The following is a 26,704-nucleotide window of genomic DNA, read 5'->3' as shown; positions in this document are numbered from 1 at the left end:
AAGTAAGTCTAGAAGGAACATACCTCACCATAATAAAGACCTTATATGAAAAGCCCACAGTCAACATCATACTCATAAGGTCAAGAACAAGACAAGGATGTCCATTCTCACCACTTTCATTCAAGATACTACTGAAGTCCAAGCCACAGCAATTAGACACATAAAGAAATAAAAGGCATCCAAATCAGTAAGGATGAAGTAAAACTCTATTTGCAGATGACACAATACTATATATAGAAAACCCTAAAAATTCCACCAACAAATGACTAGAACTCATAAATGAATTCAGTAAACTCACAGGACATGAAATGATCATATAGAAATCTGTTGCGTTCCTATACACTAATAATGAAGCAACAGAAAATGAAGTTAAGAAAACAATCCCATTTATAACTGCACCAAAAACAATAAAATACCTAGGAATAAACTTAAAGAGGTGAAAGATCTGGACTCTGGAAACTATAAAACAATGATTAAATAAACTGAAGATGACACAAAGAAATGGAAAGACATTCCATGTTCATGGGTTGGAAGAACAAATACTGTTAAAACGTCTATACTACCCAAAGCAATCTACACATTTAATGTAATCCCTATCAAAATACTAACAGCTTTCTTCACGGAACTAGAACAAACAATCCTAAAATTTGTATGGAACCACAAAAGACCCTGAATAGCCAAAGCAATCTTGAAAAAGAAAAACAAAACCGGAGGCATCACAATTCCAGACATCAAGTTATATTACAAAGCTGTAGTAATCAAAACAGAATGGTACTAGCATAAAAATAGACTCATACATCAGTGGAACAGAATAGAGAACCCAGAAGTGAACCCACAATTCTATGCTCAACTAATCTTCGACAAAGCAGGAAAGAATATCCAATGGAAAAAAGATAGTCTAGTCAACAAATAGTGTTGGGAAAACTGGACAGCAACATGTAAAAGAATGAAACTGGACCACTTTCTTACACCATACACAAAAATAAATTCAAAATGGATGAAAGACCTAAATGCAAGACCTGAAACCATAAAAATCTGAGAGAACACAGGCAGTAATTTCTCTGACGTAGGCCATAGTAACTTCTTTCTAGATAGATCTCCTGAGGCAAGGAAAACAAAAGCAAAAATAAATTTTGGAGGTTCCGTCAAAATAAAAAGCTTCTACACAGCAAAGGAAACAATCAATAAAACTAAAAGGCAACCTACAGAATGGGAGAAGATACTTGAAAATGACAAATCTGATAGAGGGTTAGTATCCAAAATACATAAAGACCTTATACAACTCAACACCCAAAAAACAACCCTGAAAATCAAATAACTCTGAAAAATGAGCAGAAAACATGAATAGACATTTTTCCAAAGAAGACATATAGATGGCCAACAGCCACATGAAAAGATGCTCAACATCACTCATCATCAGGGAAAGGCAAATTAAAACTACAATAAGAGATCACCTCACACCTGTCAGAATGGCTAAAATCAACAACACAAGAAACAACAGGTGTTGGTGAGAATGTGGGAAAGGGAAACCCTCTTACACTGTTGGCGGGAATGCAAACTGGTGCAGCCACACAGTAACAGTATGGAGGATCCTGAAAACAGTATGGAGGATCCTGAAAAAGTTAAAATTAGAACTACCCTATGACCCAGCAATCACACAACTGAGTATTTACACAAAGAACACAAAAACACTAATTCGAAGGGATGCATGCACCTCTATGTTTACTGCAGCATTATTTACAATAGCCAAACTATGGAAGCAGCCCAAATGTCCATCCATAGATGAATGGAGAAAGAAGATGTGGTGTCTGTGTGTGTGTATGGATGGATGGATGGATGGGGAGAGAGAGAGAGAGAGATAGGAATATTACTCAGCCTGAAAAGAATGAAATCTTGCCATTTGCAACAACATGGATGGAGCTAGAGAATATAATACTAAGTGAAATAAGTCAGTCAGAGAAAGACAAATACCAAATGATTTCACTCATGTGGAATTTAAGAAACAAAACATGTAAGTAAAGAAAAAAAAGAAAGACAAACCAAGAAACAGACTCTTTTAACTACAGAGAACAAACTGATGGTTATCAAAGGGGAGATGGATGGGTGAATGGGTGAAATAAGTGATGGGGATTAAGAAGTGCACTTATGAGCACTGAGTAATGAATAGAATTGTTGAATAACCATATTGTACACCTGAAACTAATATAACACTGTATGTTAACAACATTGGAATTAAAATAAAATGTAAAAAAATAGAAATAAAGGTGGACCAGTGGAATAAAAATAAATTAATTTTTAAAGAAAAAAAAGAAACCAAGGTATAATGTTTCTGGCATAGGGGAAGAAAGTAAACATGGGCAAAGGCATGAATGTGGAAAAGAATGTCATTTTTTGGAAGAACAAGTAGAATATAATTAGTATAGTGTTAAATCCAAAGTAAAAGACTTGTGTTGACTTGTACTGTGTTAAAGAAATAGACATCTAAGAAAAAAGGATACTGCAGAAGAACATTATCAAACCAAAATTATGTTCAATATGTTCAATATAAAAAGAGGGAAAAGCCACTAGGGTGAAGGACAAGAGAAATTGGATGCTGTGGGTTATTAACGACCAATAACAAGACAGCAGGTAGCCTAGTAGGAAGGTAAGCTAAAAGCACAAGATTATGATGGAAGGTGAGGCACAAATGTTGACGAGAAGTGCTTGGCTTACAACCAACTATAGAATGGAACTTCACACGTTATGAGAATGTAAGTCTGAGGGGCCCAAGAACATACATAGCATAACCACTTCATTAACGTAGTAAATGAGAATCAGTTGTGATGTAAGGCAAAAGATCACATGCTTAAAACAAGCATATTAAACAGTGCTGAGTACTGACTATTGACACCTCACAGATGCACGATAATAAAATGCTAAAACTTAACACATTAAATATGTACCTCTTGCATCTTAAGATAGAAAATTTGAAGACAATACTACAAGCACTCTACTAAGAATATAATAAACAGTAAGATTTGGGGAGTGCAAAAAGATATAAGAAAACTGGACACTTGGAAACCTGGCCCTTTAAAAATGGTTTAGCTGATCCTTTTAATTAATCTATTATCAATTTTATAGCTGCTTAATTTGATAAAAAATAAAATTCCTTGGCAAAGAGGGAAAACTTCCTAACATGATTCCATTTTCCTCACTTCCTCTAATCTGCAAAAATTATTTCCACTAATTTTAGGTTTCTCAATGACAAAACATCAGGTTATGAATCACTGAACCTGTAGTTACTTGTCTGATCCATTTCGTAATATCTGCGCCAGTATTCTGTTAGGACAGAATATTTTCAGAGTAAGAAATTTTAAATAAGATGTTTTATCATAGCACAATCCATTTGATAAATTCAGAAAAGGAAATATGGAATTAGTTTGGCTAGAAAATAGGGAAATTATAACAGTAAATAACACCATCACCTGCTTATTAATATGAATTTTCAGGCAATCTAAGCCAGTTGACAAAAACAAAAATTTTAAATAAAGGTAGGTTAATATTGTGAGACAGTAAACCAAAAAAGCTCTGGAGAGAACATCACTTTGGAAACAGAAATTTGACAAAAAAGAAAGAAAGAAAAGAAAGAAAAGAAAGAACAGAAAGAAAAGAAAGAAAGAAAAAGAAAAGAACAGAAAGAAAGAAAGAAATGAATTAGATAATTTCAGACTGTGATAAACGCTATGGCCAATGAAGGCCTCACTGTAGGCTTTATGGGTAAGGACCTAAAAGAAGAGATTTTGTACAGTAACTCCACATAAGATTATGGCCATATGAATGGCAATAACATAACATCTTAGTCCATTCAGGCTGCTCTAACAAAATACCACAGACTGGGCAACCTATAAGTAATAGAAATTTATTTCTCATTCCTGAGGTTGAAAGTCCAAGATCAAGGTGCCAGCATGGTCGGGTTCTGGCAAAAACCTCTTCCGGGCTGCAGACTACCAACTTCTTGGTGTGTCCTCATATAGTTGATAGGGCAAGGGAACACTCACGAGCCTCTTTTTTTTTTTTTTTTTTTTTTTTAAAGATTTTATTTATTTATTTGACAGAGAGACACAGTGAAAGAGGGAACACAAGCAGGGGGAGTGGGAGAGGGAGAAGCAGGCTTCCTGCTGAGCAGGGAGCCCAATGTGGGGCTCGATCCCAGGACCCTGAGATCATGACCCGAGCCGAAGGCAGACGCTTAACGACTGAGCCACCCAGGTGCCCCACGAGCCTCTTTTATACAGACATTAATTTCATAAGGACTCCATCCTCATGATCTAATAATCTTCCAAAGGCCCCCAATTACCTAATACCATGATATTGGGCATTAGAATTTCAACATATGAATTGGGGGACATAAAGACACTCAGACCATAGCACATAATAATGCAGTCTACTTAAATATTCAACAATTTAAAAAGTTTTTTTTTTTTTGAATGAGATAAATATAACAAATATCATCCTTTTAATATGTATACAATTATGTGCAATTTAGTATATTCACAAGTGTAAAAATTTCAACACTATCTAATTCCAGAACATTTTTACCACCCAAAAAAACAAACAAACAAAAAAAAACCCATCTAATAGTCGCTCCCCATTCCTCTTTTTCCCCAGACTCTGGCAACTATTAATCTACTTTCTGTCTCTATGGATTTGCCTATTGTAAGCATTCCACATAAATGGAATCATAATATGTGACTTTTTGCATCTGGCTTCTTATACCTAGCATAGTGTTTCAAGGTTCCTCCATATTATAGCAGGTATCAGTACTGCATGCGTTTTTACATTTGAAAAATATTCCACTGTACAGATATAGAATATTTTTGTTTATCCATTCATCAGTTAATAGACACTTGTGGGGCGCCTGGGTGGCTCAGATGGTTAAGCGTCTGCCTTCGGCTCAGGTCATGATCTCAGGGTCCTGGGATCGAGTCCCACATCGGGCTCCCTGCTCCTTGGGAGTCTGCTTCTCCCTCTGCCTCTCTCTCTCTCTCTCTCTCTGTCTCTCATGAATAAATAAATAAAATCTTTAAAAAAAAAAAAAAAAATAGACACTTGTGTTGTTTCAACCTTTTGGCTATTAAGAATAATGCTTTGTGATCTCCTTTATATGTGGGATCTAAAAAAGCTGAATTCATAGAAGCAGAGAAGAGAAATAACAGTGGTTAGCAGGTGCAGGAAGATGGGGGAAATGAGATGTTGGTTAAAGGGTACAAAATTGCAGTTCTATAGAATGAATAAGTCCTATAAATATGATGTACAGCCATGATGACTATAGTTAATACTGTATACTAGAAATTTGCTAAGACAGATTTTGTGTACTCATACCACATTAAAAAAAATAGTAACTGTGAGGAAACATATAGGTTAATTACCTTGATTGTAAGTAATCATTGCACCATGTATATCAAAACCATATGAATACCTTAAATATGTAAAATTTTTTAACAATAATTACATGCAAAAAAAATAATGCTATGAACATTCATGTACAAGATTTTGGTGCACATATATTTTCAATTTTCTGTGTATACCTGCAAGTAAAATTGCTGAGTCATATGGTAACTCTACATTTAACTTTTTTTTTTTTAAGATTTTATTTATTTATTTATTTATTTATTTTAGAGAGCGCGTGCACCCAAGTGGGGCTGGGGGGGGGTGGGGGAGGAACAGAAGGAGAGGGGAGAGAGAATCTCAAGCAGACTCTGTGCTGAGTGCAGAGTCCAATGTGGGGCTCAATCTCACAGCCCTGAGATCATGACCTGAGCCAAAATCAAGAGTCGGATGCTTAAACAACTGAGCCACCCAGGTGCCGCCCCTTAACCTTTCACTTTTTGAAGATAATGACCACAAGTTTTTTCCCAAGCAGCAGTTATTTTTTAAGCTAATAATTCAATAGCAACATACAAATTCCAAAAAGCAGAGATGGAAAAAATAAACAGCAATTTTTTACAAAACATAGTTTAAAAAGTACAAAAAGAGATAAACAGTAAGATGAGAGAAACAAAGTCACAAAACAATCACACCAACCTAAATGGATTAAATTTACTAGCTAAAAGACTATAAAACTTCATTTAAAATACCTAGCTATATGCTCTTTCCAAGACATACACCTAAATCATAAAAACAGTTTTTAAGTAAAAGAATGCAAGAAGTAGTACAGGCAAATGCCAAACAAAAGAAAGTTAATTATAACTATGATAATATAAGAAAAAATAGATTTAAGTCAAAAGACTGTCTGAGGGATAGATTTGCTACATTTAATAAAAGAATCAATTTAAAAAGAGATTATAAATATGTATATATGTGTGGGAGGAGGGTTATGTGTTCATACACACACTAAAATTTGTACACTATTTCAGAGGACTCAAACAATTTAAAGGCCTTTCATAAACCCCAAATGATGAAACACTTGCCTTGTCACTCTTTACAGAATCCTAAAACCTGACAACACACAAGTATATAAAATTTTACATTAGTCATTAGGCATTTCAAAAAAAGGCCTCTGATTATAATGCTTTTTTTATTGTTTTTTTTAGAATTTATAATATATTCTCCCATAGTAAGGTCTGAAATTAAAACCTTCAAAAGCATCATATTAGAACAAAAAAGCCAATGTCTTATTTTCATATGCAAATGAAGTAGAAATTTCACAGGTTATTATTTATAAGGATTACATTTAATAAAAATATATTCTTTAAAAGCTACTTTTGTGTTACTGACAAAAGAAAGATGATTATTTTAAACTGAGACAACTAAAAAAAAGGCAAACCTTCTGTAAATTTTTTTGTTTACCTGCAAAATAAATGACAAGATAAAGATAACATCTCCTACACTGGCATCAAAGCAGATTTTTTTTTTTTTTTTTTAAAGATTTTATTTATTTATTTGAGAGAGAGAGAATGAGAGAGAGAGCACATGAGAGGGGGTAGGGTCAGAGGGAGGAGCAGACTCCCTGCAGAGCAGGGAGCCCGATGCGGGACTCGATCCCGGGACTCCAGGATCATGACCTGAGCCAAAGGCAGTCGCTTAACCAACTGAGCCACCCAGGTGCCCGCAGATTTTTTATTTTTAATAGTTAACTCATTCAGTCAAGGTGTAAAATTAATGTTTTTCACACAAAACGGTTAATTTGTGGGGGATGGGCTAACTGGGTGATGGACATTAAGGAGGGCATGTGATGTAATGAGCACCGGGTGTTATAGAAGATTGATGAATCATTGAACTCTACCTCTGGAACTAATAATACACTATATGTTAATTAATTGAATTTAAATTTTTAAAAAAGGATTAATTTGCTTACCAAGGCTTAAAATATTATGATCAAGAATTTTATTCATATTTACCAGCATAATCAAGCATACCGTACTTATACCTGATTTGGTTATCATTTCAAACATACACATTACATTGATCCCCTCAGAAGTTATCCATATAAGGCAAAAGGGTTAACTGTGCAAGAAGCTGGTAAAAAAGAACCTCCTGAAACTATTACATTCAGAAATTGGTGGCAGGGAATGAAACTGAATGGCTCATATCCTGACTTTTACAAATATCACTTGCACAGAAATATAGTACACAATTTAAGTTTAGCAGGCTATACTTATGGATTTGAATAATAAAATATTAGTCACCACTAATAAGAATTTGCCAAATACTTGCCAAGAAGATTGTGCTCTCACCTATAGTTTGGAAAACTTCATTCATCAAAGCTTCATTCACTGATAAAGAGTTGACATTTCCAATATGAGACCAGCTTTGATATATTGCTTGCAGCAGAAGTGTCTGTGCTCTTGTAGCTTGAATTGTGAGATTTGGAAGTTCAAATATACCTTCAGTTATAGCAATCTGAGATCTTTTGGTCCTGCATAAGAAAAGAGAAGAATAACAGTATAGTAAATAGCATTTACAAATAGCAACATAAAAAATGAACTAGGTTGTAAGAAAAAAAAAAAGTAGACATTCAAAATATTTTAAATATAATTAAATCAAATAGATATGCAATTTCACAATTTAAATTTCACTATTTCAGAAACTTAAAATAAAAAATAAAAACACAAAAGTAGTGTCCATACATACACATTCATTCATACACAAACACACACACACACACACATACACACACACACACACACACACACAACACACTGTTCAATTATAATTTTTCAACCGAGACAATCTTCAAAGATAACAATGAAAATAATACTAGTTAACATTTACGAAAATTTACTACCAGTTCTGCATTGTTCTAAATATCTTGTATCTATTAACTCAGAGTAAAAATACAAAAATTTAAATCCAGGGATTCTAATCCAGAGCCCTCTATCCTGTACTTCCTCTCATAAGTTTTTATGAAATATTTACATTATACCCAGGTTCCTATTTGACAGTAAGAGAAAAATTTTCTTAGAATCTCTGCCCTAAAATATCTAATTCACCGATGCCTTACTCATCTGGTTATTTCTTTGAATGAGGTACCTTATATAATTAAGTTTTCCAAATAGCAAAGCTTCAAAGTAAGAAAATAATAGGTCTGCGAACAAGATGATAAAGTTAATGAAATATGCAAGGTAAAGTGGAAAAAAGAAAAATCAAGAGAAAGAAAAAAAATCAGAATGCTACTATGGTAGACTCAGTCACCCTACTCTCTCTCAACCCCATAAACCTCTACCCTTTATCATCTTGTCAACAATATCCACACAGAGTACTGAGCATCTCTTGTATAAAACCTCAGAAGCCATGATCAAGTAGGATTCCTTTCAGGGATGCTAAGATGGTTGAAAATCAACAAACCAATAAACATTATACACCATATTAATAAAGCTAAGGATAAAAATCACACTATCATCTCAATAGAGGCAGAAAGGGTGACAAAATTCAACATCCATATGATAAAAACTCTGAACAAAGTGAGTATATAGGAAACATGCTTCTACATAACAAAGACCATATATGACAATTCCATAGCTAACATCACACACAATGGTGAAAAGCTGAAAGCTTTTCTTCTAAGATCAGAACAAGACAAGGGTACCCACTTTTGCCACTTTTCTTCAACATAGTCTTGGAAATACCAGCCACAGCAACCACATGAGAAAAATTTTAAAAAGGTATCCAATTTGGTATGTTAAAAGTAAAACTGTCACTATTTGCAGATGACATGATACAATAATACAGAAAATCCTAAGGAATCCAGCAAAAAAAAATTTTTTTTAATAAATAAATTCAGTAAAGCTGCAGGATACAAAATTAATACGTGGAAACCTGTTGCATTTCTGTACACTAATAATGAACTAGCAGAAAAAGAATTTTTTTTTTTATTTGAGAACGAGCAAGGGAGCACAAGTGAGGGGAAGAGACAGAGGGAGGGGGAGAAGCAGACTCCCCACTGAGCAGGGAGCCCAACACAATCCCAGGACCCTACGATCATGACCCCAAGCCAAAGGCAGATGCTTAACTGATGGAGTCACCCAGGCACCCCAAAAGAGAAATTAAGAAAATACATTTACAACTGGATCAAAAATAATACCTAAGAATAAATTTAACTAAGGAAGTAAAAAACTATACTCTAAAAACCTTACACATTGATGAAAGAAATTAAAAATGACAGAAATAAATGGAAAGATATACCATGCTGATGAAAGAATTTTATTAACATATGCTGTTAATATATATAAATTAGATATTGTTGTATCTTCAAAGGATTAATATGGTTAAAAGTCCATACCACCCAAAGCAATCTACATTTTCAATGCAATCCCTATCAAAATACCAATGGTATTTTTCACAGAATTTAAATAATCCTAAAATTTGTATGGAACCACAAAAGACCAAATAGTCTATGCATTCTTGAGAAAGAAGAACAAAGGTAGAGATATCACATGCCCTGATTTTAAACTATACTACAAACCTACAGTAATCAAAATAGTATGGTACCGGCACAAAAATAGACACATAGATCAATGGAATAGAACAGAAAACCCAGAAATGAACCCACAACTATATGGTCAATGGAAAAACGACAGTCTCTTCAATAAATGGTGTTGGCAAAATTGGACAGCTACATGCAAAAGAGTAAGACTGGACCACCTGTTTACACCATATACAAAAATAAACTGAAAATGAATTAAAGATCTAAATGTGAGACCTGAAACCATGAAAACCCAACAGGAGAACATAGGTGAGGGGCACCTGGGTGGCTCAGTCAGTTAAGCACTGACGCTTGGTTTCGGCTCAGGTCGTGAGATCAAGCCCTGCATCGAGCTCCGTGCTGGGCATGGAGCCTGCTTAAGATCCTCTCTCTCCCTCTCCCTCTGTCCCCCCACCCCCACCCCAAACCCTGGCTTGTGGGTGAGTGCAGGCTCTCTCACTCGCTCGCTCTCTCTCAAAAAAAGAGAGCGAGAGAGAACACAGAACATAATTTCTTTGACACTGGCCATAGAAACATTTTTCTAGATACGTCTCCTCTGGCAAGGAAAACAAAAGCAAAAATAAACTATTGGGACTGCATTAACATAAAAAGCTTTCACACAGCAAAGGAAACCATCAACAAAACAAAAAGGCAACCTACTGAATGGAAGAAAATATTTGCAAATGAGAGATCCAATAAAAGGTTAGAATCCAAAATATATAAAGAACTCCTACAACTCAACACCAAAAAAAAAAACAAAACAAAAAACCAAATGCAATTAAAAAATGGGCAGAGGCCATAAATAAACATTTTTCCAAAGGGACATACAGATGGCCAACAGACACATAAAAAGACAGTCATCATGGGTGCCTGGGTGGCTCAGATGGTTAAGCATCTGCCTTCAGCTCAGGTCATGATCCCAGGGTCCTGGGAAAAAACCCCGCATTGGGTTCCCTGCTCAGCGGGGAGTCTGCTTCTCCCTCTCCCTCTGCCCCTCCCCCTGCTTGTGCTCTGTCTCAAATGAATAAATAAAATCTTTAAAAAAAAAAAAAAAGACCGTGGGGGGGAAATTGGAGGGGGAGATGAACCATGAGAGACTATGGACCCTGAGAAACAAAACTGATGGTTCTAGAGGGGAAGGGGGTGGGGGGGATGGGTTAGCCTGGTGATGGTTATTAAAGAGGGCACGTTCCGAATGGAGCACTCGGTGTTATACGCAAACAATGAATCATGGAACACTACATCAAAAACTAATGATGTAATGTATGGTGATTAACATAATAAAAAAAAGAATAAATAAATAAAAATTTTTTAAAAAGACAGTCATCCCTAATCATTAGGGAAATGCAAATCAAAACCAAAATGAGATACCACCTTATACCTGTCAGAATGACTATTATTAAAAATAAGTAAGAAGCGAACAAGCGTTAGCAAGAATGTGGCGGGAAAAAGAACTCTCCTGCACTATTTATGGGAAAGTAAAATGGTACAGCTATTATGGAAAATAGTATAGAGGTTCTTCAAAAAATTAAAAACAGAACTACAATAAGATCCAGCAATTCCATTTCCATTAAAAAGAAAAAAAGTAATCTTGCCATTTGTGACAACATGAATGGGTGTTATGCCAAGTGAAGTAAGTCAGATAGAGATAGATAAATACCGTGTGATTTCACAAAAAAAGTGGAATGTAAAAACAAAACAAAAAAAAATGAACAAACAAAACAGAAGGAGACTCGTCAATACAGAGAACAAACTGTTGGTTCCTGGGGCAGGGAGCGGGGAAAGAAGGGCAAAATAGGTGAAGGGGATTAAAAGGTACAAACTTCCATTTACAAAAAAGTCACAGTGATGTAAAGTACAGCACAGGGCATATAATCAATAAGATTATACAAGCTTTGTATGATGACAGATATTAGCTAGCCTTATCATGTTGATCATTTCATAATGTACAGTTGATGCTTCAACAATAGAGGGATTGGGCCACTGACCCCTATGCAGTCAAAAATTCACATATAACTTTTGACTCCACAAAAACTTAAGTACTAATAGCCTATTACTGACTGTAAACCTTACCAATAACATGAACAGCTGATTAACACATATTTTGCGCATGTATTATATATATATTGTACTCTTACAATAAAGTAAGCTAAAGAAAGTATTAAAAAATCATAAGAAAATACATTTACAGGACTACACTGTATTTATCAAAAACAATCCATGTATTAGTGGACCTGAGCAGTCTGAACCAGTCATGTTCAAGCATCATTCTACATATAAATGTCAAATCACTATGTTGTACACCTGAAACAAATATAATATTGTATGTTAACTATACTTAAATTTTTAAAAAGATAAATTAGAAATCCACAAATCCAAAAACTGGAGATTCAACACTCAGTAAGTGCTAAAACAAGTAGAAAGAAAAAGTCATAAAGATAAAAAAAAGACAAACAATACAATCAATTAACTTGGCCTGATACTTTACATGACACACCCATCCCAACAACAGCAAAATATGCATTCATCAAGGCAGGCTACATTTAGTCCACAAAAACAAGCATCAGTAAAATTAAAAGAAATGATATCATACAAAGTGTATATGCTTGATCACTATGTAATTTAACTACAAATGAATAAAAGGTATCTGTAAAATGCTCAAATACTTGGAAATTAAAGAAAACATAAAACAGAAACAGGACAAAAAATTCACAAAGTCAAACAAAATGTATTTTTTGAAAAGTTATCAAGTGATTTTAGAAAAGGACACTGAGCTAGATTACAGAAAAGGTCAGTCTACAATTTATATACCTAATCAAGTGTTCCTGGAGAAAAGAGCAAAACAAATAGTACACAGAAATATCTAACAAAAAAATCTTGCCTAAAATAAAGACTTAAATCTACATACTAAGCGTACAATGAATCACAGAAAATACTGATTAAGAATGTTCATTATCGGGGCGCCTGGGTGGCTCAGTCAGTTAAGTGGCTGCCTTCGGCTCTGGTCATGATCCCAGGGTCCTGGGATCGAGCCCCGCATCGGGCTCCCTGCTCTGCGGAGAGCCTGCTTCTCCCTCTCCCTCTGTCTGCCGCTCTGCCTACTTGTGCTCTCTATCTCTGTTAAATAAATAAATAAAAATCTCTAAAAAAAAAAAAAGAATGTTCATTATACTAGTAAAGTTATACCAAAAAGATAAAAAATACTATGGGTAATGCAGAGGTACCAGGACTTCTCCAGAATTTCTCCTACTTTCTATTATCCTCCCTAATCTGCCCACTGCTGTCTAGGAAAAGCAATGTGTGTGTGTAACTCACCACTAGAGGAATAGAAGATTTCAAGCAATAGCCCTATATGCTTGGGATACAGATCGAATCTCATGTCCATGATTACCTTTTTATTTCCAGGTATGCTTTAATTTCAGTCATCTTTCAAGTCAATGGGCTCCTTTTGTAACCACTGCTATTGCAGCCAACAACTTCCACACTAATAAACCTAATACCCTTCATAGTCAAGACTGGGGTATTACTTTGTAGTTCCTATGTCTATTTAAAAAAAAAAAAAAAAAAAGAGCCAAAATGTTGATGCTGGGATTTCAACTGTTTTGGCCCGAGATCAGGTCTGTCTTCAAGCTTCATGTTAAAGCTAATTCTCCAGAAATCTATAAAATCAGCAAATATCTACTAATTGCCTACTCTGCTGCAGTCATGTACTAGCTACTTAGGAAGTATCTTAGCCATTTTAAGATATCATGAACAAAACGAAAAATTAAAATCCTAGTGTCCTCACAGAGCTTACAGTCTAGTGGGAAGGCAGATAAAAAGAAATCAATACATATAATCATAAATAATATGAGCAAGTTAGAATACAAATGCTACTGGAAATATAAAAAGTAGAACACGAAATAGGAACTAAAGAGGAAGCAATTTCATAAAAGTGTGTAGATTTTATTAAAAAAAAAAGATCTAATTCCAAGCAAAACTCAAGCCGACTTGAAGGAGGTTAAGAGACAGGTAAGTATCTCTAGAAAGTGTTTCAAGCAAATAAACAGTCTATGAAAAGTTCCTGAGGCGGAACTGGGCTGGCAAATCCAGGCAATGGCAAGGAGGCCAATGTGGCTGTTGCAGTTTGACAATAACCTAATTCACTAATTCAATTGGTTTTCTATGGGTTCTACCCATAAGAAATACCTGAATAGGCTTTATACAGCCATTGACCTTGAGATTTCATCTAAGCCTGACTCCAGAGTGTTCAATTTCCTGAATTTATTTGTATTTTTAAATATCTAATTTTTCACCCTACTTTCAAAGTTTTTCATATAAGGTACCAGATGCAGGACATGAAATTTTAAAAATCTATGGTCCGATTGTGGCTAAATCACTTTTTTATGCTTTTAGAAAAAGAATTACATAAACTTTACTGAGCTTCACTTTCCTCTTTAAAAAACAAGTATATAAAAAAAAAAACCAAGTATAATAACCCCTGCTCAATCTACCACAGATAACTGTGAAAATCAGTAACATTTAATAGATACAAGACTCTTTGCTAAAATCTGAAGAGATAGGAACTGTCTTAACATTCAAAGAATTCAGAGTCCACTTGTAAGACAATTAAACCAGTAATCATAATTTAACATAATAAATGCTAAAACAATGTTATATAAACATTCCTGTGAGATACACCCAAGAGAAGTCTGGAGGAAAAATGCAGGCATTTGATTTAAGCTGAATCCTGAAGAACATGAATCATTTCATTAAAAAAATTTTTTTTATTTAAAGAAAAAAAAAAGTTATCCTACTTCAAAAATGGTCCAAAAACATTAACAGGAAACTTACAGAATATGAAAACAGGCATGACCAATAAACATGAAAAAATTCTAAGCCTCCCCAGCAAAAAGAGGAAATTCAAATTAAAACAATGCTGAACTCTTTTAACCTGTCAGATTAGCAAAACCTCTCTGACTCTAATTCATCTTCTAGGACCACCTGAAAGGAATTTTCACTTTTAACACTATTTGCCATGATATCTAAAATATTTAAAATAGCCCAAGCATAAGACAATCTCATTGTTGAAAAGCTATCATGAAATACGGGTGAGTAAAGAGATATACAGTTGCATTACAATATGGTCACCCACACATAAAAGTATGTCTGCATGTATCTATATGTTGACATTAAAAGTTCTGTCTAGAGGGGCGCCTGGGTGGCTCAGTCGTTAAGCACCTGCCTTGGCTCAGGTCATGATCCCAGGGTCCTGGGATCAAGCCTGCATCAGGCTCCCTGCTCAGCGGGAGGCCTGCTTCTCCCTCTCCCACTCCCCCTGCTTGCCTTCTCTCTCTCGCTGTGTCTCTCTCTGTCAAATAGATAAAATCTTAAAAAAAAAAAACCAAAAGTTCTGTCTAGAATTTTTAATAGTTATTTCTGTAAGATGAGAGTGGAAGATGATGTTATCTTTTCCTTTCCCTATATAAATATCTATATTGTTTGGCTTGGTCCTTTGAGAAATCTGTATTATATTTAGAGAAATCTATTTTTTTTAATTTTTTAAGAAATTACAGTATTTCCAGAATCAATTAAGGAAATCCTAAACTATGTCAAAATGAATTAATTTCATAAAACATTTTCAAAATGCCAAGATATCGGGGTGTCTGGGTGGCTCAGTCAGTTAAGCGTCTGACTTGATTTCGGCTCAGGGTCTTGAGTTGGAGCCCTATGACGGGCTCTACACTGGGCATGGAGCATGCTTGAGATTCACTCTCTCTCTCTGCCCCTTCTCCCCCACCATGTGTGCATGTGCACAAGTGTGTGTGTTGGCTCTCTCTCTCAAAAAAAAAAAAAAAAAAAAGCCAAGATACCAGCATTAAATGTATCAATCTACCTCCACTCCCTGACCCAACACTGGATTATCAATTTCTTACCTCCTCATTGAAATAAACTTCACTTAAAACCTCCCTAAATAGGAATGGCATCAGCAAAAATGGCAGAGTAAGGTACACTAGTCTATCTCTCCATAAAAGCCACAAAAATCTGGCAAAAACTCTCAGGAGTTAACTTTTTCAAAACTCTGGAAACTAACCAAAAGCCGGCAACAAACAGGGAACACTTAAAAAAAAATGCATCTCAATCTCAAATCAGTGAGTTTTGTGGTGTTTTTACTTACCCATGTTGAATCCCCTACCCTTCAGCCCAGCAGTGGCATTTAATAGTCCACATTCCCAGTCCAAGTACTGGTTAAGAGAGAAAACAGACCTTATTCACAAGGAATTGTGGGTTTTGCTTTGACCTGTCTGGTAGCTACCTGGAGGATCAACTCAATGAGCTTACTTTATCTCTTTTAATTCAGAACTTTCCCAACACTAAAAAAAAAAAAAAAAAAAACACTACCCAGGAGCATTTGTAGAAAACATTTACAGGCAAATGTATTGCATTAGTCTTTACTTCCTGGGACAAGGGATAAGAGAAGGGGCAAAAAACAGATTAACCAGTATCTCGGGAGGGAAGTCTGGGAAGTGTTGCTTTAGAGAATGAAAAGGTTAAAAAGTTCCAAAGTCTTCCTGGGAATATGGAAGGCCATACACACGCTCAGGGGCTGTGCACTTGCAGAGCAAAGACCAGAGAAAGGCCTTGAGCTCTCACCCCCCACTGACTTTCAAAGTCTGCACAAGAAAAGAAGGCTGAATTGTCAACTGACTGGTTGAGTTTTGAAGGCATTCCCAATCAGAAACCATGGAAGCCACGTGGCAGTGGATGAAATATTCAGAGTGCAAAAAGAAAGACTGTCAATCAACAATTACAATTCCAGCAAAACTATCCCTCAAAAATGAACTAGAAGTCTCAAGAAAGTTATGTCCAAGACCAGAAGCCTTCACTGATGAATTCTACCAAACTTTTAAAGAATAATAGCAGTCCTTTTCAAACTCCTGCAAAAAATAGCAGAGGAGGGAACCTAATTCCTTCTGTAAGGCCAGTGTTACCTTAATACCAAAGCTAGACAAAGACAAGAAAATAACACACCAATATCCTTTGTGAACAAAAATCCTCAGTAAATACTAACATATCAGAAGAAATTAAAACATTACACAATGTGACAACTAGTATTTTTCCCAGAAATAAAAGAGCGTTTCAACATTAGAAAATCAATCAATGCAATATACCATATTTACAGAGGCGGAAAAATCATGTACATCTCAACTGACACAGAAAAAGCATTTGACAAATATCCAATAGTCTTCCATGATTTAAACACTCAACAAAGAATGAAGGCAAATTCCTCAATATGATATAGGACATTTATGAAAAACACACAACTAACATCATACTTAGTGATAAAAGACTGAAGGCTTGCTCTCCAAGATCAGGGAAAAGGAAAGGATCTCTGTTTTTGCCATTTTATTCAACATTGTAGTATAGGTTCTAGCCAAGAAATTAGGCAAGAAAAATAAGTAAAAGGGCATTCAAAGTGTAAAGGAAGAGTGGCGCCTGGGTGACTCAGTTGGTTAAGCATCTGCCTTCAGCTAAGGTCATGATCGCAGGGTCCTGGGATCGAGCCCTGCGACGGGCTCCCTACTCAGTGGAGAGTCTGCTTCTCCCTCTCCCTCTCCCCCTCTCCCCACTCACGCATGCGCACTCACTCTCACTCACATAAAGACATAAAATCTAAAAAAAAAACTGGAGGGGCGCCTGGGTGGCTCACTTGGTTGAGCGACTGCCCTCGGCTCAGGTCATGATCCTGGAGTCCCTGGATCGAGTCCCGCATCAGGCTCCCTGCTAGGCAGGGAGTCTGCTTCTCCCTCTGACCCTCCTCCTTCTCATGTGCTCTCTCTCTCATTCCCTCTCTCTCTCTCAAATAAATAAAATCTTTAAAAATAAATTAATTAATTAAAAATAAATTTAAAAAAAATGTAAAGGAAGAAGTAAAACTACCACTACTTACAAATGACATAATCTTATATATTGGAAACCCTAAAGAACACACACACACCCCTGTTAAAGCTAATAATTCAACTAAGTTCTAAGATACAAGGTAATTACACAAAAATTAGTTATATATTTACACTTACAATGACAACCTGAAAAGGAAATAAAGAAAACAATTCCATTTACAATAGCAACAAAAAGAATAAAATACTTAGGAATAACTTAACAAAGAAGTACAAAACTGTTGCACTGAAATCAACAAAGCATTGTTGAAAGAAATTAAAGAAGGGATCTAAATAAATGGTTAGAGATGTTTATGGATTGAAAAATTGATTATTCAAAAGGCAGTACTTCCCAAACTGATTTATAGATTCAATTCAATTCCTATCAAAATCCTAGGTGTCTATTTTAAATGAATAAACTAATCCTAAAATTCATATGGACTTGCAAAGAACCCTGAATAGTCAAAACAATCTTAAGAACAAAGTTCAAAGACTTACACTTCACAATTTCAAAACTTAGTACAAAAATAAATAAAACAGTGTCATACTGGCATAAGGATAGACATATAAATCAGTGACCTAGAACTGACAGTCTAGAAATAAACCCCCATGTCTATGTCCAACTGATTTCTGATAAGGGTGTCAAGACCAATCAATGCGGAATAAATACTCTTTTTTTAATTGATGTATAGTTAACATACAATATTACATTAGTTTCAGGTGTATAACATCGTGATTTGCAATTCTATACATTACTCAATACTCACTGCAGTAAGTGTAATCACCATCTGTCACTAGGGAATGAATAATCTCCAGGAACAAATGGATACCCAAATATAAAAGAATGAAGTTGGACCCCTACCTTACACTACATATGAAAATTAAGTCAAAATTGATCAAAACAATAAAACTATAAACTCTTAGAAACATAGCTATAAATATTCATGATCTTAGATTAGGAAGAGTTTCATAAATATCATACCAAAAGAAAAAGCAATAAAAAGACAAAGATAAATTGGACCTCATCAAAATTTTAAAATTTTGTGTATCAAAGGCTACTATCCAGAAAGTGAAAAGATAATAAAATGGAAGAAAATATTTGTAAATCATGTATGTAAAAGAGTCTACTGTCCAGAATATGTAAAGAACTCCCAACTGGGCCGCCTGGGTGGCTCAGTCGGTTAAGCACCTTCAGCTCAGGTCATGATCCCAGGGTCCTGGGAGAGAACCCCGCATCAGACTCCCTGATCAGTAGGGAGTCTGCTTCTTGCTCTTCCTCTCCTTCTGCCCCTCCGCCAACTCATGTTCTCTGACTCAAATAAATAAATTCTCAAAAAAAAAAAAAAAAGAAAGAAAAAGAAACTCCCACAACTCAACAAAAAGATATACAGGCCAATTTAAAAATGAACTAGAACAGGGGCGCCTGGGTGGCTCAGTCAGTTAAGCGTCTGCCTTCAGCTTAGGTCATAATCTCAGGGTCCTTGGATCGAGCCCCGCAGCAGGCTCCCTGCTCAAGGGGGAGCCTGCTTCTCCCTCTCCCTCTCCCCTTTGCCCCTGCTCATGCTCACTCCCTCCTTCATGCTGTTTCTCGCTCTCAAATAAAATCTTAAAAAACAAAAAACAAATGAACTAGAACATGAATAGACATTTCTCTTAAGAAGATACACAAACGGCCAAGACACACATTAAAAAATACTCAACATCATTTCAGAAATGAAAATTAAAACTATATTGAGCTGCCACTTCACACCCACTAGGATAGGTATATAAAAGGAAAAAAAAAATGAAAAATAACAAGTGTTGGCAAGGATGGAGAAGAACTGTAACCATCGTACAATGGAGGAAGGAATGTATAACACTAAAGCCACTGTGCAAAACAATCTGGCAGTTCATCAAAAAAGTAAATATAGAGTTACTATATGACCCAGCAATTAATATCGCTACATATATACCCAAGAGAACTGAGATCATGTTCATATAAAAACTCATAAATGCACGTTCATAGCAGCATTATTCTCAACAGCTCAAATTTGAACAACCCAACCAAACAATCCAACTGAGAAATGGATTAACAAAATGTGGTATATATCCATACAAAAGAATATTATTTGGTGATTAAAAGGAATGGAGTAGTAATAATTGCTACAGCACAGATAAACCTTGAAAGCATGATAAATGAGAGAAGCCAGGCAGAAAATGCCACATATTGTATGATTCTGTTCATATGAAATGTCTAAAATCATGGAGACAGAGTTTCTTTTCTGGAGTTCTGAAAATGTTCTGGAATCAGATAATGACAGCAAAATGGTGTAAAAATACTAAAAACCAAAGAATAGTACAATTTAAAATAATTAAAATGGTGAATGTTGTATCATGTGGATTTTATCTCATTAAAACAAAAAAAATCTCCCTTAAGTACTCAGAACTCTGTTCCTAGTAACAGTGATCTAAGTAAATATTGCTTTCTCTCACTCAAAAATATCAAAACAACAAAAAGAAAATCACCCAGCTCTCTCAATTAGCATGTCAGGCAATTTAAATATACAGTCGCACATTAATAAGACACATATCACCTTCTCCATACAATTTTCAAATATGTAATAGCAATATGTGGCTCTACCTAGATTTACCCTTCAATCCACAATCCTGATCACGCTCTGCCACAAAGCCAAAGGACTGAAATGAATAGACCAAGAAACAAATATGCACTGAATAAGAGATTCTATAAACCAAACAGGTAAAAGAGCAGACATCAAAAGAAATAAAAGGAAAAACAAAAAGGACCCAATTTACAAATTTATAATGTCATATTGTTCCTTTTGTTTTAACATTGCAACCATTTTGTAAATCATTTTTATTTTAATAAGCATTTAAAAGTAGAGAGGTATTTCTCTCTATATTATGTTCTCAAAATTCCTGACCAAAAAAAATGTACAAATGATAGTCAGTAAAGAAAAAAAAAAATTGGAACACCTACAATATAAAAATGTACAATTAAATTAGCTACTCTATCTTCAGTTAGAAACATTATAGAAAGTCGTATGGTGTAGCAAGAGCCATGTTCTTATAACTATAGCAATAATCATTTATAAGGCAAAATTGAAGTTGGGATTCTTTTTACAAGTGAGCTTTATTATTTCATAACAAATTAAGCTACCGTATATGGTATTCTAACTTTCAAGCCATCATATGTTACATAAAATGGTTCCCAAACGGGTAACATAGACTTGAATAAAAACTTAAACTTATGCAAATTCCAGAAGATTAATTTATTCTACATTTAATAATACCCAAGGGTAGCGGGCAATTCTCTCCTTCAGATTCAATTTAACATCAAAGGAAATAATTCACTTTGTACAAAACCCAGAATTCAATAATAAACAAATAAATTATATCATACACGAAGGACATGTTTTTGTGGTTTTATTTTCCAGCTGTAGCCGACCACAAATAAAAGTACATTTTATTATGCTTCTGCTAAGTACTCCAATAGCATTTGAACTAAAATGAACTATTTAAAAATAATTTGGCAAAAGATGGTACGTTATACAATGTATCTGTTAGTGTAATAGTATCAATGAAGAGAGGTTTCATTCCCTTTTGTTTTGGTCAACTCTGAAATATTTCTAGTAGGTTAGCAAATATAAAAAAATAATAAATACCCATATATCCATATCATCAGACCCAATTTGTCTAACCATAACATCATACCACATTTGCTTCAGAAATTTCTTAACAGATCAATAGCTTTTACAACTTTATTTATGCTATTTGGGAGGCTCATTAAAATGCAGTCAATATGCACAATAAAATTTTCCTTGTGGTTTATGCCACTATAGATTTATTTAATTTCTTTAAAAAAAAAGTTCAATCAAGTTCATATGAAAAATATCTAACAAATTCTGGAATTACTTAAAAAAAATCACTAAACCAACTTTTTAACACTTAAATTGGTGAAAATAAAATTATTTAACAAATGCTTATTTCACATATCAGAGAAGTCCTAGTCTGAACATATGTTCACTTTACAGAATAGGTTTAAAAACTATCAATTCAAACATTACTCTCTAGGGAAAAATAAATCCTAATGTAACTAGTGGAATAAACAACTCATTAAAACTCAACTTGGACAAACTCCAGGATAAATTTAGGGAAATAGAAACAAGTAGGTCTTGATTGTGTAGTAGCAAAGATTGAAAATGAATATGCCCTAATTAATGAATACTTTAAAAGATTCTGCTTATACCATCTGCTGACAAATTATAATACAGAGCTGATGAAATTTCTGGACCAATCTGACATTTCTTTAAAGAAAATTCTACCTTCAAAATTAAATAAAGAACGTGGAAATAGATTTTACTATTCGATGTAAAGGAATTAACTTAAACAATCCATTCATGTTCATAGGTAAAATTCTTGCCATACGTACACTTGAGGAACAGCCATCCTCTTAAAATCAACACACCTCATAGCAACTGAAAGAATATCCTCAGCAACAGCTGGATCTAAAGATTTATATAGAGTCCCCAAATGCAAAGTTTGAACCTACAAATTGGTTCCAAAAATGTATTTTTGTTATTACTCATATCCTGTACAGTAAAATAAGATTAGATCACTTTTTCCAAAACAAAATGAGTACAAAATTTCACTAACTCAACTTAGAAATAAAGCAGTTTAAAAAGCTCAGAAATTTGTATTTACTTCTGTATTCAATGACTATTTACCTGTATTTACAATACATCAATACTCGATGAAAAGAAAAAAAATTTGTTTTAAATTAAACAGTAGGTAAAATGAAAGGTTAAAGCTCCTCTTTCCTTCTTCTGATTCCACTTCACCCCCAATACATAACTACTTGCTTTAAGTCTAGCATACACAACTACAGACCTCTTTTGATTTTATGCATTCATAAACACTTAAAATTTAAGGGATGTGTGTTTGTGTGTTGTGTGTACGGGTCTGTCTATAGTCTGCTTTTTATGACTAAACGACATTCTCAGAGATAAGCTCTTTCTACATTAGTACACACACTTCTACAGTGATCTTTTTAATTCACGCTTCGTAATAGTTCGAATCCAGTTTCACATTCATCAGCAATGTATCAGAATACCCCTTTCACAACATCCTCACCAGTATTATAATTTTTAATCACAATGACTGTAGCATTTGCAAATAACTATAAAATGCAAATTATATCTTATTATATTTAGATACAAAAAGTTCACCATTTTTCAAATTTCTAAACTATTACTTCAATTTAAATAATAAATAAAAGAAAAAGTAAAACTTATCACTAAGATAAAAATATAATCAATTTCTGATTATTATAATATACAATGTCCAATATTGTACAATGAACTATGGATGGTAGCAAACAAGATACAAAAGGAGCAAAATGTCCCTTCATTTTCTCCTCATCTCCTAGACAAGTTATTCAATATGAACAATTCACCTACTTAAGTCAAATGCCTACTCAGGAAAAAAGAGAAGGGAAGTGTGTTTATAGAATATATTTTATGTTTGTAATAACATTCAAACACAACCTTGAGAATTCTGATTAGAAAAATCACTCAAATTTTAGTTCAAGTTCAGTAATTAAAGTCACTGTTTTTTTCCTTTGGCCAAGAGCACATTTTACACATATTATGTAAGTAAACAGGAGACAGACTTGGTTGTCAAAAACACTTACAATCTAAAACCTCATCAATCAGACAACCAAAAAAAACAATGAAATCACTGAAGAAATTACCAGCTGCATGTCAGTAAGTATTTATTTTCTATCTACAATAGATTCAAGGTTTTAAAGATAAATGTCCTCTATAGAAAAAGATGGTCCTTATGGAGTTTAAGTAAAAAGAAAGGAAAGCTGTTAAATAATCAAAACCAGTATAAAAATCACTTCTATGAAAAGTGCAGTGAAAAACAGAAACAATATCCCATGAAGGAATATATTAGGGGGATGTAACCTCATCAGAGGAAAGTGTCAATTTCCAATACCTTTGGGGTAAGTAAAAGCTGTTTAGGCTATTGACTAGTGAAACAATATGGTGAAAAAACTGGCTGAAAAAAGAAACTGAAAAAGGCAAAACGTGGAAGGGGCTAAGGAGGAAGATATTCAGATGAACACAGATAGCCAAGAATGGGCTAGATCACGGAGGACATTGCAGAATGTTTCAAAGATTTTAATCTTTACTGTAAAAGCTATGAGAAGCAAAGTATTTTAGGCTGGAGAAGGAAGTAATTACAATTATCTTCCAAAAACAAGTCAATCAAACAAACCTGGCTACAGATGTGTAAGAGTTAGCTGGTGATTAAGACCCATGAAAAGATGCTCAACATCACTCATCATCAGGGAAATACAAATCAAAACTACAATGAGATATCACCTCACACCTGTCAGAATGGGTAAAGTTAACAACACAGGAAACAACAAATGTTGACAAAGATGTGGAGATAGGGGAGCCCTCTTACACTGTTGTTGGGAATACAAACTGGTGCAGGCACTCTGGAAAACAGTATGAAAGCTCCTCAAAAAGTTAAAACCTACAACCTAGCAATTGCACTACTAGGTATTTACCCAAAGGATACAAAAATACTGATTCAAAGGGGCACATGCACCCCGGTGTTTATAGCAGCACTATCAACAATAGCCAAAGTATGGAAAGAGCCCAAATGTCCATCAACTGATGAATGGATAAAGAAGATGTGATACATATACACAGTGGAATATTACTCAGCCATCAACAAGAATGAAATCTTGCATTTGCAACGAAGTAGATGTAGCTAGAGAATATTATGCTAAGTGAAATAAGTCAGTCAGATAAAGACAAATACCATATGATTTCACTCATATGTGGAATTTAAGAAACAAAACAGATGAACATAGGGGAAAGAAAAAAATAAGAGAGAGGGAGGCAAACCATAAAAGAGACTCAACCATAGAGAACTGACGGATGCTGGAGGGGAAGTGGTTAGGGGAATGGGCTAAGTGGGGGATGGGTGATAAGGAGGGTGCCTGTGATGAGCACTGGGTGTTATACGTAAGTGATGAATCACTAAATTCTACTCCTGAAACCAATATTATCCTATATATTAACTAGAATTTTTTTAAAAACTTGAAACCTTAAGAAAAAAAACCTCTCTAAATACTTAGATAATCAAGAAAGAAAAAGCGAAGACTGCATCTTATTCATAATGGGACTCCAGGGTCTACAACACAAGTTTTCACATGATAGGTGCCAAAATATTATTTTTAAAACAAATAAATGAGTCATTAATCAGATGAAACTTGAAAAAAGCTAAGTATTAACAGATTTATCTAGGAAACTGGCAATATTTTTTTAAAGTTATAAATCATAATAAAGAATACAAAGTTAATTTGAGAACTTGCTAATAGTTACCAACATGCTATCGGTGGCTGCATCACTGACTAACTAAAAGATGTCTAGAACCAGGGACTTATCTCTCTAGATCCACCATATCACCTTCCCTAATCCTTCATTTCCACGTCCATAAAATAAAAAACAGATGACTTGTTTATTGTGAGGTTCAAATAAATCCCTGTATATAGTGGAATTAGTGAAGTACAAATGCTATACAAGAGCATTATGATGCTGTTCTTAGAGATTATCTTCTGCCATTAAGTATGCACTATACGATCTTTTGCATATGAGGACCTCCAATGATTATTTGTTCCTAAATTTCAAATTAATATATAAAAAGAGATTAAATCAAACACAGTTAAGAAATTTAGAGGCAATGATAAAAAACCTTAAGCTAAATTGAGTGATTTCTAACCAAAACATTTCCCTTTTAATATACTAATAACTTAGAATTCTTTTGAATATACTCTTAAGTTTCAGTTCCCAAAAATAATGAAACACAGACGTATTTCAAAGATACTGTCACTAGAATAAAATGTTGTCACAAGATAATATTCTCCTGCTGTTGTACATAGACAAAACCAAATACGGGGGAACAGCTAGCATAATTCTTCTCATAGAAAAAGATGTAAGTCTTCTAATAATATTTTCCAATATCCAAAAAATCAAATTTAAAGTCAATAATCTAAGAATGAATTATAAATGTTCATTTGGGTACCACTAAACAAACTATTTTACTAAGTTTAAAACTTTTAACAAGAGACGAATCACATTTGCCTATACAACTTCACACCCAACTGATCATAAAATTGCATGTGGAAAATATCAAGTTTTCCAACAGGAAAATCAAAGAAAACCTTCTGTTCTCATTGGACCAACACTCTCTGGTTGTTAACATGTGTTGCATGCTCTTCATGCGCTTACTTAGAAAAATCAAAGAGAAAACTCTGATATAAAGACAGATGTTATTTACCTACAGTAGTGTTTTTCATGTCTTTTTAATCCTCCCCCCCACGCACACACATACTCAAGAACTATAAAATAAGGTATTTTTCAACTGGTCATTTACTTAAACACATTATATAAAATCAGAACCACAACATGACAAAATATAAAAATTGAGAGGAGTTAACATAAAAATTGTTCTTTCAAGGGAATATTTAAAACAATAATGCATTAATATTCTAAATAAGTAAATGTAGTTTATTAGCAAAATATAAAATCATTAGTAATACAATGACAGGATTTATAATTTCATAATTGAAAACTGTAGCTAAAATATTGCCAAGTGTTGAAATTAACCAAACTAAATCCCAAAACAGCACAAGCAGAGACTTAGAAGTTAGTGCTAAGAAAGAGACAAATAGAACATCTGATGAAAACATGCTCAGAACCAATCACGTTATTTTATTAAATTTAAGATTCTGGACTATTCTTCATATAAAGATTACTTAAGAGGTATT

General features: G+C 34.3%; 1 protein-coding gene across 7 annotated transcripts in view; it reads right to left on the bottom strand.

The window, feature by feature from the left end:
- VPS13B (vacuolar protein sorting 13 homolog B) overlaps window positions 1-26,704 on the bottom strand; it is a 749,374-nt gene that overhangs the window by 590,449 nt on the left and 132,221 nt on the right. For all 7 annotated transcript variants that reach the window (XM_032421506.1, XM_032421505.1, XM_032421503.1 and 4 more), the window contains one exon: window positions 7,716-7,897. In XM_032421506.1, coding sequence (XP_032277397.1) covers window positions 7,716-7,897 — 182 coding nt within the window. The remainder of the gene's footprint in view (window positions 1-7,715; window positions 7,898-26,704) is intronic.

This window comes from Phoca vitulina, unplaced genomic scaffold, assembly GCF_004348235.1.
Source record: "Phoca vitulina isolate PV1807 unplaced genomic scaffold, GSC_HSeal_1.0 scaffold25, whole genome shotgun sequence".
NCBI classification, from domain to species: Eukaryota; Metazoa; Chordata; class Mammalia; order Carnivora; family Phocidae; genus Phoca; species Phoca vitulina.
Note: the sequence above shows the minus strand (reverse complement) of the source record. Positions and strands in the feature narration are given on the sequence as shown.